General features: G+C 36.6%; 1 protein-coding gene across 1 annotated transcript; it reads left to right on the top strand.

The window, feature by feature from the left end:
* The first annotated feature begins 409 nt into the window (after nucleotides 1-409).
* On the top strand, nucleotides 410-2,231 carry LOC105212864 (protein croquemort). The gene is made up of 5 exons (XM_011185186.3): nucleotides 410-586; nucleotides 651-953; nucleotides 1,007-1,815; nucleotides 1,884-1,974; nucleotides 2,036-2,231. The coding sequence occupies exons 1-5, from the start codon at nucleotides 458-460 to the stop codon at nucleotides 2,156-2,158; spliced, it is 1,455 nt and encodes a 484-aa protein (XP_011183488.1). The 5' UTR covers nucleotides 410-457; the 3' UTR covers nucleotides 2,159-2,231.
* Nucleotides 2,232-18,137: the final 15,906 nt, after the last annotated feature.

Here is an 18,137-nt window from a genome sequence, read left to right as displayed (position 1 = left end):
TCTTTTATCAAAATTTTTTCCCATCGTTCAATTCGAAATAGTATTTTTAAATACTACACTGATAAATAAAATACCAAGAAACTACGGCGATTTTCTTTTAAAATACATCCTTGTCTATGACTTCCAGAACAGGCTACATCGTCAGCGGCGATCTGAAAAATGACCAAAACCAAAAATATAAGCTATTATAAAATACTACAACAAAAACGTACAACGGTAATTGCTGAGTAAGGCACTGTTAAAACAATTTACAACAACTTAATTACTTTATTGTTTCTAATCCAATCAGGTGATTATTGGAATCTCCTTTACTTCGGTTCCGTAGTAAAGTTGCTGGACTGATAAGATTGAATTATCTGCTATATATTGTTGTGGCTATGTCAAGTAGTATTTATCGGCTGGTAAGTTGGTGAGAACTATTTGGGCTCACTTCATTTGCAGCTGCGAAGGTGTTAAAATGTGTTGCAGTTGTTGTAGCGTAACTCAGCAGAAAATATGGGTTTTTCTACTAGCCGCGGTGTTCCTGGGGCTAGGATTGCTCTTCGTAATTTGGTGGCCAAACTTTATAACTGATAAAGTCTACGAGGTGAGTTCCAAAGTTTAGAATTTTAAAAAGGTTACATTATTATTAATACATTTCTACTTCTCAGATGCTGCCACTCAGTCCCAGCTCGGCCACATATGACAAATGGGTGCAGGCACCCATACCGGTCTACTTGCACATGTACCTTTTCAATTGGACAAACCCGGACCAAGTACGCACAAAGGGTGTCAAGCCGAATTTCCAGCAAGTCGGACCATTTGTTTATAGAGAGGATAAACTCAAAGATGATGTGACTTGGTACGCAAACAAGACTGTATCTTTCTACGGACAGCGAACGTGGTACTTTGAACCCGAGATGTCGGGGGCGTCGCTGGATGATTTAATCACGTGTCCACATATACCATCTTTGGTAAGTTACTCCGCAAAGGAATTGATTTTTAGTAATAATTTGTATAATGGCAGGCCGCTGCGAGCGTGATGCGAGATGAACCGAAATTAATCAAATTTGGTTTCAATATTGCGCTCAATAACAATGGCGGTACACTCTATCAGACACACACGGCCGGTGAGTGGCTTTTCGACGGTTTTTACGATGAATTCCTTGCCTATGCTATAAAGCTAAATAGCTCCTTGGTAAGCTCTGTCGATTCGGATCATTTTGCTTGGTTTCTTAACCGCAACGGCTCTAAAGAGTTCGAGGGCCTATTCACCATACACACCGGTCAGGGTGATTTGAGTCAAATGGGCGAAATTAAATTTTGGAAGGGTTCAAATCACACTGGCTTCTATGAGGGCGAGTGTGGGCGTGTGAATGGCAGTACCGCCGATCTGTGGGTACCGAATATTGGACCCGAAGAGTACATCACTGTCTACATTACCGATACTTGCCGTATTATCAATCTGGTGCCAACTGGTGAGACTGAAATCGAAGGTATCAAAGCAACGGTATATGAGACAAAGCCGGACACATTTGATAGTGGTCAACGTAATCCCGATATGAAATGTTATTGTCCACGGGACAAGCAACCGGACAATTGTCCGGCGTCTGGTGTAACCGATCTCAGTCCGTGCACTGAAGGTGTGCCTATGTACATGTCGCACCCGCATTTCATGTATGCCGATGAGAGCTACGCTAATACGATTACCGGTCTCAGTCCCGATTATGATAAGCACAAATTCTTCATTGTTATGGAACGGAAACTGGGTATACCGTTGCAGGTGAATGCCAATGTCATGGTCAGTCTACACATGCGGAATGACAGTGATATAACGTGAGTATTGACTTAGTTAGGAATTGTTAAAATAATGTTATGAACTCATATTTGATTTGAACATTTAGCATATTGCGTGACATACCGGAGTTTTATGCGCCACTTTTTGTGACCTCCAGTAAGGCTGTAGTCAATAAGGCGCTTGCTAAGGAAATCAAGGTGAGAGCACTTTCTGACATACTTGATTTAATCAGTTATTTTTATTTTGTATCTTTAACAGCTCGCTTTGAATATGCCAAGTATTGGTTTATATTCAGGAATCGCTTTTATAGTTATAGGCGTTATCATGGCAACTATTGGAATAGTCTTAACCGTCACTCACCGCTGGTGCGGAGAATCTTAAAATAAATATGCACAATTTTTTAACCCTTTACAGGGAGATAGATATAAAACATTTTTATTATGACTTTTACAAATTATTCTTTTACTACTTTAGAGCCATTAGTTGAGGTAGTATAACATTTTAGAAGTTGAGGCTATGAAATAGTTGTACTCATTTAGCCATGTAGCACTTAGTAATATATAATATATCGAAGAACTCTTATTTAGCAACCCAACCTCACATTCTACATTTCATAACTCTCGATCTAATGGGGTTTTCAAAAATAGACGCTATAAAACTAGACCGAGAGGAACAGCAAACGACACCATACAAGATCGAATTGACACAAGAACAGAAGCCGCTAGACCACCAGAATCGTCGTATGTTCGTGAATTGGGCTGAGCAACAACTCGAAAATGTTGCGGATTTTCATGGAAAAAATCTTCAGCGATTAGAATCATTTTTGGCTGAATGGCTTCGTCAATAAGAAAAATATATATTATTGGTCAGGCAGCAATCCACACATACTCCATGAGTCACAATTACATCCCGAAAAAATTACGGGTTGGTGCTGTTTATGGACCAGCGCTATCATTGGGCCGTACTTCTTCCCTTATGATCAAGACAGGCTGTAAATGTGAATTGCTACCGCTCAATGATAACCGAATATTTTTGGCCCGAATTGGATGATATGCACTTGGACAATATGTGGTTCCAACAGGACGGCGCCACAAGGCACACTGCGAATATCACAATCGATCTATTGAAAACCAAGTTGTGTGAACGTGTTATCTCTCGAAATGACCCAGTCAATTGGTCGCCTCGGTCATGCCGGAACCAGCGACGATTGATGAACTTCGTAAGAATATCGAACGTGAAATTGCAGTAGTATCGGCCTATGTATGCTTGAAAACCGTCGAAAATTGGGTTCAGCGTCTGGACTTCTGCAAGCGTTCCTGTGGTGGCCAAAAGAAATCAGGTTTCATACATAATGTCATCGAATGAAGCGCTCTTATTGAAAAAAAGTACAGTAACTTTTTCTTTTTACCCCCTTCCTACATGTGCTTGTCATAAATAATTTTTCAACGGATTGATTAACATATTCTCCAGCTCGCTTGCTCTTGTTCTCTCAACAAAAAGTGAGTCATGCATTTGCTTATGCTCTCCTCTCAAAGTGCAATATAGCCATGGTATAAAGGTATAATATTCTTATCAAATTATTCTTATTAAATTAAGTTTTCAAGAAAAGTATAAATCCAGTAAAATACATAGAATTTTATACGATATGTGTAATATCTCTCATTGGAGGTTTAGCTACTATTTTTCGGTTAGGTTAGACTTTGGACCTCAAAATGCACATGATATATTCATATACATATTATATTTGCTCGATTTGACTCAGCAAAGTACTTCGAAAGTTGGAATAGGTAGTTTGGTCAAGACTACTCTCAGAACAATATAACCATTCATATTTAGTAGGGTTCGTAGGGTTCAGTTGAACAAGCAAAATCGCCGGGCCACAATCTGATATTTGTTCCAAAAATAAACATATCTCACTTTTTCGAGTTTAAGATAGTAACATTTACTGTTACTAATGATAACTGTAAACTAATCGTCCGAAATTTGTAATATACATATATATGAGTTTTACGCATTAAAACACCCCTCCACAGTTAATCCACTTCTAATTGTTTGTTTAGCTCAAGAAATTCAAGGTCGGCGCCTTATCTTTATACATTGCACTCTCTTTTTATAGATACGAGTGCGAGTATGTTTATGTATGGTAGGCCACACTTATGCTTATCGTTACCCACGTACATATGTATGTATTATGTTATTATACAACTGCCAGACATATAAAAACAAACTCAAATAAACTAAAGTCAATCAGACAGAATAACAGTACGATTGGCTGCATAAATATACTGATATTTGGACGTAATTATGATATTATTACACTCTGCAACATATTAAATTCGATTTCAGTTATAATTTGCTATAACGTCAACCAAAGATGAATTTTCAATCAAGGTATGTATTGTTGTGATTTTTACTATATAATGTGTATAACACTATGCATAATATTTAGGATTGCTATTGCTGATCTGAGCTGATAGCTTTATTTAATTACTGCAAATATAGTTTGATGGTATTTTTAGGTTTCCCAGTGTACTAGTGTACCCTTTTATTGTCATCACCAAATGAGTATTCACGCATAGCGATATGCGTTGTTGGGGGCAATAATGATTAAAACATACGAGTATTTTCCAATTTATTATTATACGTGTACTTTCAATCCTATAAAACTTAGTCATTACATATTTTTAAAACAAACAACTGACTTGATTGTCGCGTTATCTTGACATTGATTACCCTTTGAGATTACTTGGTCAGTGGGTTAGCTGGCTTGCAGCTGACTGAAATGCCTATAAACATATTCCCAAACGAGTTATATTTATCACTAATAACGAATAATAGCACTACTTAAGAATCCGTTGGATACCGTTTTGAGTATTTCGAAAGTTTCTCTCGACGGTTTGTTTTTCCACTTTTAACTGTAGCCACATTATTAAGTGCTACTTGGAGTTTAAAGTATATACATTAATGTAATTCTCTCTCATTCACAGTAATTGAAACGGATACAGTTCAAGAAAAATGTATAAATAACACCGGTCAACAAAAAAAATATTTTTTCGATATTCGATAAGTATATTTTAATTTATTTCATAAATCAAAGATGGCAGCACTTTGAGCTAAACCTGTTTATTATAGCTGTAACAACAATATTAGTGTATTACTCAGTTAAAAAATGGCATCACGTCAGTGTAAAAATGATGTTGATTCATTCTGTTTTATGTGCGGTGAATTTATTAAAGTTGGAACTAAAAAATTTCCTTTATCAACAAATTTGAAACTTTGCGAAGCCTATGAAGCCTATTTTAACCTAAAAGTCAGTAATCAAAATAATCTATAGTGAAATTGTAGAAAAAATATAAAAATCAGTCATTTCTGCTTAAAAATCGAAAAATTGCTCTAATTACTACGAAAGCAAACTTTAATCAATTTTTGTCAAAGGAAAAACTAAAATTTAGCATGTAGATGTCAGACCCAAAAATCGTGTTGACCGGTGTAAACTTTCTTTTACGATTTTGTTCGGTTTTAAAGAATTCCTTTAATATTTATATTTATTTCTTTCTATAACCATCCACCAAATTTTTCGGGTTCACATTATTTTAAGAATACACTTCCTAATTATGCAAAATAATTCTGCATCGGATTCAAAAACCTGGGACTCAAGAATGGGCTTATAGCTTATGTGACGATACATATATATTTTTCGATCGCCATTAATATTTGCGAGGCTTCTCTTTTTATTTAATTGACAAACAAAATAAGAATCGGTACAGATCTTACAAGTGATTGCTTGCCCGCATCGACATGAATATTACTGTGAGCGATCACAACCTGAAATTTTTTCACTGTGATCGTATATAGCAACTGCGATCAGTTTTTGTAAAAAACAGTGAATTACAATCACAATTTCAGTTCAATACTTTGATTTCGATAACTGTTCAGTAATTCTCTTTGGATCACAGTTGCAAAAACAGTTAACTAGGTTTTTGATCGCACTACTGTGGATGATATTTTTGGTAAGATATCACATAAAATGCCGTCTTCAAACGGGGCAAATATGCGATCCATTTAATACGTTAATTACCTTTTTATAGTCTCGCTACAAAGTTGCTAAGAAAGTACAATAGTTTTGTTTACATAACGGTTGGTTGTAAGTCCAAAAACTAAACGAGTTAGATATATGTCCGTCTGTCTGTCTGTCCGTCCGTGCAAGCTGTAACTTGAGTTAAAATTGAGATATCTTAATGAAACTTGGTACACGTGTTTCTTGAGACCATAAGAAAGTTGTTTTCGTAAATGGTCCACGAAATCGGTCCACGAAATCGGTCCACTGCCACGCCCACAAAATGGCGAAAGCCGAAAACACATGAAGTGCTATGAATATAGAATTTGGTACAAAGGATCGCATAATGAAGGGGTAGTTTTTTGTACATAGCTCGTAAACTACTAAAGCTATATCAAGGAATCTCTCCATAGACTTTTTTTAGGTACCACCTTATACAGTCCAAAAATGGAGGAAATCGGATTATAACCACGCCCAACTCTAATGAAACCTACTAAAAAGGCTTTAATTCAGAGAGGAAATCTACCAGGAACCTTAAATTTCACGGTAAAGATGGTACAGAAGGGCTGCACTCAAATTGGTATACAAAATTTTCAGTGGGCGTGTCTCCACCCTCTAATGGATCAAAAATCATATCTCCGAAACTACCTGACCAATTTCAGTGAAATTCGGTCGCAATAATAGTTTATGAAAATATTCCAAATCGGTTCACAACCACACTTACTTACCATATAAATAAATTGCGAGAGTTTAAAATGTTCGGTTACCCCCGAACTTAGCCCTTCCTTACTTGATAAAACCTAAAGAAGAATTTTGTATAATATAGCTATCTATTACAATGTCGAAGTATTCAGCGAAAATAGTTGCATCAGCAATGATTACTTGTTTTTAAGAATTCATTAACGTTTTCTTATCCCAATCATTAAACACCGCACACAGTAAATTGTAAACAATTAGGGCTGTAAATATCTAAATTCTTTAATTTCACATCAAGGGTCTCCCAAAATATCGTTATAGATAAATTCGTAAGATTTGATATATTTAATAGGAAATGAAGATACTATAAATTCAAACTTGCAATACCTAAAGTAGTAATACACAACATTAGGAAGACTTATTTATGAATGGAAGTAATTTATCATAACTAAGTCTACCATCAAATCAAAAATTTATGTCATTTTTAAGCGCTCTTTCGTTGACGGATCACATTCCTAGATGGTTGTATGATGTTTAACTCGTTGCTGTCAAAAGTATTTCCAACCATTACAGGATATAGAAAAAGAGCTCAGAGAGAGCAAAAGTGAACTTCGAATACACGCCTTCATTGACTGGCACTATTTAGAAATGTGTGAGAGAAAGCAAGTAATGAAATTTTGAAATTTCTAAACAAAGATAATCAGACTCAATCATTACCTCAAAACATTTTTGGAGATTTTAATTGTGAACTGCTTAATACGACCAAAAATGTTTATAAATAAAAAGAAATTATGTATTTAGAACTTGAAGAGATTCTACCAGCTCTCTTCCAACTATAAATACACAAATTGATTGTGATACATTCTAAATTTTCTCTAATAACATGTGTTGAATCCATATGGAACAATTACCACTAAATAGCACAACATATTTATTAATTTTCCTTTTTTACTTGTCACTTTGACTTAAGGCCAACGCGTTGCATACTAGTGTTTTAAACCATAAAATTTGGTTAGAACAAGCGTTAGGTGCATAAATAAATATTTATGAAGTGTATAATCATGTACAAACTGCTACTAGTTTGCTGTTATTTTTAGCGATAATTTCGGGTAATCTTTTCCAGTACAAAGCAGAGCTCACGCTAACCGTTAACGCGACCGCAAACCACTAGTCCGAATGGGCTTGCATGTAGGTGTTGACTTTAGCCGTTACGTTGCATGCCAACGGCCAACGCAGCCTACGGTGTTTTTCGCAACTGCCCACTTACACTCCCATTGTTGTTGTTACGGTGGGTTCACTTCCCTTTCCCCGCCGGCCAACTAAATACCCGCTCTCAACTTCCAATGTGTTGAAATTGCGCTAACAGAAAGTTAAAGTGGCTGTCAAAATGCAAAACGCATATGGTGCACGCTTCGTGCAGAGCATCGAGCATCGAGCAACCGGAGCGAAAAAAACTCGAAAATTAGCAAACAAACTTACCGTAATCAAGCGTTGCATACTTGGCGGTAACTAGTTAAGTATAGCCTCTCAAAATGGTAAAATTTATTAATATGTTAATAATTGTGTGTAACATGCACCAAGCGCATGCAACAACAAACACCGTACACTTTCAACTAAAAATACTTTTACAGCAAAATTAAATTACTGACTTCATTGTTTTTGTTGGAAAACTACCCGTTATAGAATTATGGGATTTTGGCACGCAAGCTTCTGGGCAGTAAGTTAATAATAATGAGTTGAATGAGAGCGACATGGGTGGCAATAGGAGGATCGGTTTAAATTAATGAGAGCAGCTATTCTCGTGTTTAATACGCCACACTTTATTATTAACACAAGGATGAATGGTACGCTTTTTTAATGCATGTATTGACGCTTATAAATTGCAAATTTTGATCGAGCTTCTCCCCCCATATATGGTTTATAGCTTGTTCAAACGATATACCACTTAAGAGATTCTGTAATACACAAAGGTCTCAAAGACTTTAAAATGTCTGCGTACAACTGTTAGATTTAATGAAAATGATTCAAGTAAAAAATACTTCGTTTGAACCTATATTTGGGAACCTCTGAGATTTAGTGACGCAATTAGCTCACTATATAAGGCTAACAAAGCATACCTCAGTAAATAATTATATGTGCATGAACTTTTTGCAAAAAAAAATAAAGATTACAAAATTGCAAAATATTTCTGAGTATGCAGGTTTGTTATTATTAATGTATACGATATAAAAAATAAAAAATTAACAAATTTCAAAATATTTTTTAAACTATAAAACAAAATTGAAGTTTAGGCTAATGATAAATATTTATATGTGCATTTTACTATTTTTACCAGTAAAGCCTATACATTTGAGTTTAACTGAAAGAAATGTTTATTTTAATAGTCAGTAGAATTGTCCTTATATTTTAAAACTAAATTAAGGGGCTTAATCAGAGAATTAACTATTGACTGTAGAATAGTTATGTAAATATTGGCAAATTCTTTCTTTATGGCTAATTTAAGGTGACGTACTGTCTCAAACTGCTTTCCGTTTTGGAAAACAGGAGCAGAGAGATTCCCCCAGAGATCCTCAATGGGATCTAGGTTCGAACTCAATGCTACACATTGTAATATCGGAATTTTCCGGTCGTTAAAGATGTTCTTCGTGTGGATTAAAGCGTTATCCTTTCGTTATGTCCAGTTATATGCCATAAATATTGCCAGCAAATTTTATCAACTCGCTGTCCAAAAGATCTACATTGATATTAGCATTCATTTGAGTGAATATAAAACATGTAGATAGTTTTCCACAGCAGCAAAATGCAGCCCATGAAATCAAGGTACCGCTTCCAAAACATCGCTTGTAGTAGGACCGTCGTTCCTGGTGCGAATCTCTCCAATATTTCTTGCAATGACCTGGCCCGACCAAATTAAATTTTTTTTCGTCACTAAAGACTGTATTCTATCACTCATCGGCACAGAATTGGTATTTATTTGCAAACCCCAATTGTGCTTTATTGTGTCTTTCTTTAGAGTTGGTTTAGGTGCCATGGAGGTGTGTCTCAGAAACTGATTTTTATGTATAATTGGAAAAATTATATTTATTGTGATTTTCTGTCTTAACTAGGTCCATATTTGATCGCTGTTTATCACGTCCGCAACTACTAGCCGTCGAATCATCCTTTCGCACCGCTCATACCATAATTAGTGGGGGTTTTAAGAAATTTTGAAATACAGTTCCGATGTCGTTTTGGTCTAGAGCCACTTTGGAACCACTTTTATGCATTCCTATAATTATTACTTGTTCCTCGGCTGATAAACTAGTACCACGAGGCATTTTAGGCTTAAAGTTAAATAAATGTAATCAAATTTTTAATAATTCATTAAGTTAATGCACCTACAATAATTTTGAAAACAAATTTTTGCAAAAAAAGTTTTTGCTGCGGCACTATCAGTAAGAAAGATCCGCTAAACTGATTTTGCACATATAAATATTTTCTATGCAATACCCAATTCACAAGCACATTCTTAATGTAACTGTACAACGAACGAGAAAAATATGAAACAATTTTCGTTGCATAGTAACGGTAACATATTAACCTTTTATTCCACATTTACCGAAATCCAAAAAATAACAGTGAATAAGAAATATAAACAAAAGCAGAAATGCTCATATAATTATTTGACTGGGGTATTATATGGGGCCTTTAGTAACTCCTGGATCAATTTCAGCCATTTTCAAGCTACATATATGTATTATAACCAATATTATATGATTTCTTAATGTTCTCTCCGATACATACGGTATAAAGCCTACCAGAAGTTATAGTCCGACAATTTTAAATTTTTTTTATACTTCCAATGTAGTATTGGTATAGAGTTTTTTAGTGAAATCTTCATTGATTCTTGTTCAGGATCAGTTGGCCTCTAAAGTTGTATTATACATACTATGTGATGTAGATGTGATTGTGAACCTTATTTAAATTATAACAACAGGATGCAAACAAAATTTTGCATGTCGATAGTCATTAGTATAACTAAATTAAGTATTGACTATAGACCAGTTTTCTACCAATTCTACTAATAGCATAGCTTCTTTTCCAATAACATCATCGTTGACACGTTACACATATACTCTCGCAACAAATGTTGCTAAAGAGAGTATTATAGTTTTGTTCACATAACGGTTGTTTGTAACACCTAAAACTAAACGAGTTAGATATAGGGTTATATATACCAAAGTGATCAGGGTGAAGAGTGGAGTTCAAATCCGAATGTCTGTCTCTCCGTCCGTCCGTCCGTCTGTGCAAGCTGTAACTTGAGTAAAAATTAAGATACCTTAATGAAACTTGGCACACTTATTTCTTGGCACCATAGGAAGGTTGCTTTCGAAAATGAGCAAAATCGTACCACTGCCACGCCCACAAAATGGCGAAAACCGAAAACACATAAAGTGCCATAACTAAGCCATAAATAAAGCTATGGAAATAAAATTTGGTATGAAGGATCGCACTATGAAGGGGCATAATCGGATCATAACCATGCCCACCTCCCATACAAAAGTTAGGTTGAAAATTACTAAAAGTGGGTTAACTCACTAACGAAAAACGTCAGAAACACTAAATTTCACATAAGAAATGGCAGATAAAAGCTGCACTCAGATTTAAAAAAAAAATGGAAAATGGGCGTGGCGTCGCCCACTTATGGGTCAAAAACCATATCTCAGGAACTACTCGACCGATTTCAATGAAACTTGGTTTGTAATAGTTTCCTTACATCCCAATGATATGTTGTGAAAATAGGCCAAATCGCTTCACAACCACGCCTACTTCCTATACACCAGAACTTTGAAGACGATCTGAATCGTTAACTTTACAATATATAAAGTAAGCACTAGTGAAGATATCGGTGCAGCACTTTGCACAAATACTATGGTAATAGTGTGTCTTTCACCGTAGGAAAGCTATACTATCCCTGAGTGACATGGGCTATATTTAGTATAAACAAAAAATAGGGTTCCTTACCAAAACTCCGATAATGTAAAAAAAATACCAAAAAACTTTCTTTAATCGCGAATGCTGCGAAAACGATTGGAGATATAACAAAGTGATGTACTACTTATCATTATCTACAAAAAACGCTCGACATCATATCTCTAACTATTATAGTTTTGTCACTATAAGCGATTTTATATAAAAAAATTAATTAAAATTAATTACTTGAAAAGGCTCTTTATTTATACCTTGGTGTTAATCCTTATCGAAATAAATGATTTATTATTTAAGATCGCTTCAAAACCTTTATATAACTTTTTGAATTATTAGATTCTGACATTCCATTCAAAAGATATCACGAGTTAAAAATGTTGAAAATCGGCTCGGCGGCTAACTACGCGTTGTAGAGTTGTAGGCGTCACTCGGGCACGGGGGTACGGGAGGGGGGTTAATATCACTCGCGCGGTCGGCTCACTAATGAATGGTCGCGTGCGGAATTAAAAAACATTGTCGCTTGATAATAAATAATATAAAAATGAATTGCTGTTCGTTTCTGCCCCAAAAAAACGAGAACGGCCAAACCGATCTGACTAATTTTAGTCTTGAAATATTCGTGGAAAGCCAGAAAAAGATTAGAAAGTGAGTAAATATGAAAAAATTTCGAGGAAGATAATAATAAGAGAATTTTATTCGAGTTGACAAGAAAAATATAAAAAGAAAAAACAAAAAATAATATTTTGAAGGTTGTGTCGATAGCCCAATACAATTTGTAACAAATAAGGAAAGGCTAAGTTCGGGTCCAACCGAACATTTTATACTCTTTATTTATTGATGTAATTTTATTAAGATAACACACAATTTGTCCTATATATTCGGCATAAAGTCCAATAGAAAATATATATCATATATAGTATAAGAGGGCTGATGTAATTCCAGAACCAATTTCACTCATTTTCACCACCAAGGTTAACGGGAATAGAGTCAACTTGGCACCTGTTAGTAGGCAAACAAACGGCACATTCAGCTTTGAAATTACTCCTAAATTGCAAATGAACGAAACACCAGTCGGTAAAATCGCCAAAAATAGCGCTATAACGAAGATTTTCCAAATATTCAAGAAGTCGCTGGAGGTACTGCACATGACTTTAAAAGATCTTGATTGTCGATGAACGTTTTTGGTGGAGCCAGGATTCTATTAATAGGTGATTTACGCCAGACTCTTCCAATTATTCCTGGATCAACTGTACTGACGGGCTAATCGCATGCCTAAATTCATTTAATTTGTGGCGACACATAAAGAATCGCCAATTAACAACTAACATATGAGTGTTTTTGCAACAATATCAAATTGCGATTGTAGAAGCAGTTGGCAGTTGACACCTCGATGGATTAATAGCATTTCCAACAGATTTCTGTCACTTTATTTAGTCGAAAGAGAAGTTTTGCTGACATGAAACCTCAATATGATAACCATAAATGACTGAATGAATGACCTATATTGGTGGTAAAAAAACGATATCGATTATCTTAATGCGACAATTTAGAATTTCGGTCCAAGAGAGTTGACACAGCTACAAACCAGGATGACGTAGTGAATTATCCCAAATTATTTAAAATTGCCTGTACTATCACTACTCACTTTGTAATTAAAAGTAGTGTGAGTTGTCATCATGCTGCGTAACATAAATCAACCTCGACTAATCAATATCGTCACCGAAGCCAAGATTGGACCAACTTAATTTAATGTATACCTTAGCCACAAAAACGGGTGGCCGGGTCTGCTAGTTTTATAATATATACATAAGGATCAATGAAGATAGCGAAATAAAAGTTTACATAAATACTGTATATGATACGTGGCATCACTTGTGAAAAAATTGTCGAAATCGGACTATAACTTTTCAATGCCCCGGATAACGAATATGAATGTATGAATATGTCTTATGGCAATTTTTCACAGAAAATATTGGTAAATCTCTCAGATATCTTAATTTAATTCAGAGGAAATCTTTTTCTTCTAATAGTGTGTCTCTGTATCAGAAATGGTTAAAATCGGGTCATAACTTCCCTTAGCTCTCATATAGCCAATTATAGGATTTTCAAAAATACGATGGGATTAATAGCTAATAAATTTAGTAATATATGAAATATCTTAGCCAAATTAAATGAGCATATATCTTAGATGTTGATGATGAAAATGATGTTTGAATGTTTAATCAGTTCAGGAATTACCTCAGCCTATATACCATATATAATGATTTTCGTTTTTCTATTGGACTAGATGAATATATGGGTCAAATTGTGTGTTATCTTAATAAATAATAAATTGCGAGAGTATAAAATGTTCGGTTACACCCGAACTTAGCCCTTCCTTACTTGTTTTTCACTTAAATTTGTTTCGAGAAACCGGCTGTACTACTGAGACAGACATGTAGTACAAATTGTAGTATGCTTCAGAAACCATATGTGTATCACCGGTTTTCCGAATTTTGTTTGAAAGCAAGTGGTGTTCCGTACTACAATAGAGTTCTAGAAACCTTTGAAAATTTGCGGTGATATGAAATGAAAGCTTTAAGCTCTTCTGCCACAATCATATATTTTCTGACATTTTGACATACAGAAAATAAATTAATTTCAAAATTAAAAATTTCAAAATACAAAATTTGAAAAAATGATGTGAAAATATTACATATTTTATATATTACATATTTTACATATTTTATAATTATAATGGGCAATATTATTTTAAGATTTTATGTGTATGTGATTGGCGTTGCAACCGTTTAGCAGGTTATAGCCGAATCGACGATTGTGCGCCACCTCTCTCTCTCTTTCGCAGTTCGGCGCCAGTTGGAGATCCCAAGTGTAACCAGGCCGCTCTCCACCTGGTCCCTCCAACGGAGTGGAGGCCTTCCCCTTCCTCGGCTTCCTCCGGCGGGTACTGCATCGAACACTTTCAGGGCTGGAGTGTTTTCGTCCATTCGGACAACATGACCTAGCCAGCGTAGCCGCTGTCTTTTTATTCGCTGAACTATGTCAATGTCGACGTATAACTCGTACAGCTCATCGTTCCATCGTCTGCGGTATTCGCCGTTGCCAATGTTCTGAGGACCATAAATCTTGTGCAAAATTTTCCTCTCGAAAACTCCTAGTGTCGTCTCATCTGATGTTGACATCGTCCAAGCTTCTGCACCGTAAAGCAGGACGGGGATGATAAGCGACTTGTAGAGTTTGATTTTGGTTCGTCGAGAGAGGACTTTACTTTTCAATTGCCTACTCAGTCCAAAGTCGTACCTGTTGGCAAGAGTTATTCTGCGCTGGATTTCGAGGCTGACATTGTTATTGCTGTTAATGCTGGTTCCCAGGTAGACGAAATTATCTACGACCTCGAAGTTATGACAGTCAACAGTGACGTGGGAGCCAAGACGCGAATGCGCCGACTGTTTGCTTGATGACAGGAGATATTTCGTCTTGTCCTTATTCACCTCCAGACCCATCCGCTTCGCCTCCTTATCCATGCGGGAAAAAGCAGAACAAACGGCGCGGTTGTTACTTCCGATGATATCAATATCATCGGCGTACGCCAGGAGCTGTACACTCTTGTAGAAGATTGTACCTTCTCTGTTTAGCTCTGCAGCTCTTATAATTTGTTCCAGCATCAGGTTAAAGAAGTCGCACGATAGTGAGTCACCTTGTCTGAAACCTCGTTTGGTATCGAACGGCTCGGAGAGGTCCTTCCCAATCATGACGGAGCTTTTGGTGTTGCTCAACGTCAATTTACACAGCCGTATTAGTTTGGCGATACCAAATTCAGACATCGCGGCGTAAAGGCAGCTCCTTTTCGTGCTGTCGAAAGCAGCTTTAAAGTCGACAAAGAGATGGTGTGTGTCGATCCTATTTTCACGGGTCTTCTCCAAAATTTGGCGCATGGTGAATATCTGGTCAGTTGTCGATTTTCCAGGTCTAAAGCCACACTGATAAGGTCCAATCAGTTTGTTGACAGTGGGCTTTAGTCTTTCACACAGTACGCTCGATAGAACCTTGTATGCGATATTTAGGAGGCTTATCCCACGGTAATTGGCGCAGATTGTGGGATCTCCCTTTTTATGGATTGGGCAGAGCACACTGAGATTCCAATCGTCAGGCATGCTTTCTTCCGACCATATTCTGCAAAGAAGCTGATGCATGCACCTTATCAGTTCTTCGCCGCCGTATTTGAATAGTTCTGCCGGTAATCTATCGGCCCCCGCTGCTTTGTTGTTCTTCAAACGGGTAAATGCTATTCGAATTTCTTCATGGTCGGGTAATGGAACGTCTGTTCCATCGTCCTCGATTGGGGGATCGGGTTCGCCATCTCCTGGTGTTGTACTCTCACTGCCATTCAGCAGGTCGGAGAAGTGTTCCCTCCATAATCCCAGTATGCCCTGGACATCGGTTACCAGATTACCACCTTGGTCTCTACATGAGGATGCTCCGGTCTTGAAACCTTCGTTAAGTCGCTTCATTTTTTCATAAAATTTTCGAGCATTCCCTCTGTCTGCCAGCTTCTCAAGCTCTTCGTACTCACGCATTTCGGCCTCTTCTTTTTTTTGTCCCGCACGTGTTGTGGTCGTTTGCAACGTTGCGAGGTAGGCAGTCTGTTTTCTCTCCGCTGCGAGACGGCACTCCTCATCGTAACAGCTTGTTTTTTGTCGTTGCCGAAAACCAATTGTTTCGGCTGCAGCGGTATGCCGTGAGTTTGAGATGCCGTTCCACAGTTCCCTTATACCGAGATGCTGATGAGTGCTCTCAGAGAGCAGGAATGCAAGTTGAGTAGAGTATTTCGTGGCTGTCTGTTGCGATTGCAGCTTTTCGACGTCGAACCTTCCTTGTGTTTGTTGACGGGCATTCTTTGCTGCACAGAGGCGGGTACGTATCTTCGCTGCGACCAGATAATGGTCCGAGTCTATATTTGGTCCTCGGAGCGTACGCACGTCTAAAACACAGGAGACATGTCTTCCGTCTATCACAACGTGATCGATTTGGTTCCGCGTGTTTCGATCAGGAGACAGCCAAGTAGCTTGATGTATTTTCTTATGCTGGAATCTGGTACAACAGACGACCATATTTCGGGCCCCAGCGAAGTCGATCAGCCTCAGGCCGTTTGGCGATGTTTCGTCATGGAGGCTGAATTTTCCGACTGTAGTGCCAAAGACACCTTCTTTACCCACCCTGGCGTTAAAATCGCCAAGCACGACTTTTACATCATAGCGGGGGCAGCGCTCATAGGTGCGTTCTAGGCGCTCATAGAAAGCATCTTTGGTCACATCGTCCTTCTCTTCCGTTGGGGCGTGGGCGCAAATCAGCGATATGTTGAAGAACCTCGCTTTGATGCGGAGGTTATAACTAAAATTATATATAATTATAGGTTATAACTAACTATTGCTTGAAGTTATAACTAAGTCAGAATCAATTTCCCTGCCTGTTATTCATATTTATATTTTGCTGGAATTTATTTGTATCAGCTGATGAATGTAAGCATAGTACAATACTACATGTTTGTCACTATGCTGGTATATGGTTTCTTGAGCTTTTATTGTAGTACACATCGTAGTACAGAAACCATATGTCTGTCTGAGGCATAAGTATCGTACAATCATAAAGTTTTGAACTTTTACACTGGATTCAAAAAAATTGTTGTTGGATTGCTTTCAAAAAAAATTTACACAATTACCTTGTATATTGAATTTTTTTGTTTTTCAGTCAATCAGCTTTTTATTTTCAGCTTTATCACAACAAAATTATAACACTCTGTTCACAACCATCGTATTTTTTTAACATTTTCATTCATGACTTATAACTTAACGACAACTTGTGAGTCCCCTAATTGCGTTACTGAAAGTAATAGACACAGAGCCAGAGTTGTTTCATCAAGATAATATGTCGTGTTTGAACTCAATGAAGTCAAAAATTACTTCAAATTGCTATGGTTTCACGTTATGCTTCTGATCTAGCTACCAGCTTCATTGTTTGCCCAGATCTTCTAAAAATTATCGCTGGGAAATTTATAAACCGAATGCAAAGATTCACCTGAATATATCTTTTTCTATAATATATCAGTAATTCTTTATTGGTTATATCTCAACCTAAATAATGGTTATATATGTATAACTGGATAGCAACAGAATTATGTTTATCTTTAGGAAATTTCTCATTTACATATGTGAAGAAATAGTAATATAATTTTGCGACAAGAATTTTTTATTTTCTCAAACATCGTCAACCATGTCACAACTTGATGACTGCGCTGCCACAAAAACATCGACAAACTATATATAACTATATATACAATATGTCGAAAATCACAATTCCATCCAAAAATAACGAAACGTTGCTCGAAAGGATTAGGTGAGATCATATAAATCAACTGAGGTAATTTTCGAGTTTAGTGATTTCCCATCAGACTGAACTTCGTAGCTATAAAACGACCAAAAAGAGGTTCACCACTCCATTTTAAATTTCATCAGTTTAAAAAGCTTTAAATAATGAACGATGTAAAACTACTAGGAGAATGGAGTATAATAGAATATTTCGCACGCTATTTAAAATATGAAGATATGGTAAACGTCACATTAGAACAATTCGAAAATAATG

Source organism: Zeugodacus cucurbitae, chromosome 3 (genome assembly GCF_028554725.1).
Source record: "Zeugodacus cucurbitae isolate PBARC_wt_2022May chromosome 3, idZeuCucr1.2, whole genome shotgun sequence".
Lineage (NCBI taxonomy): Eukaryota > Metazoa > Arthropoda > Insecta > Diptera > Tephritidae > Zeugodacus > Zeugodacus cucurbitae.
The sequence above is the reverse complement of the archived record's forward strand: the minus strand, read 5'-3'. Positions and strand labels throughout refer to the sequence as shown.

What these genes read in the sequence shown, in the direction of transcription:
- LOC105212864 (XM_011185186.3), top strand. Translation starts at nt 458, where the DNA reads ATGTGTTGCAGTTGTTGTAGCGTAACTCAGCAGAAAATATGGGTTTTT. An exon ending in CGGAATGACAGTGATATAAC is followed by an intron (nt 1,816 to 1,883) that starts GTGAGTATTGAC and finishes TTGAACATTTAG; the next exon opens with CATATTGCGTGACATACCGG. An exon ending in CGCTTGCTAAGGAAATCAAG is followed by an intron (nt 1,975 to 2,035) that starts GTGAGAGCACTT and finishes TATCTTTAACAG; the next exon opens with CTCGCTTTGAATATGCCAAG.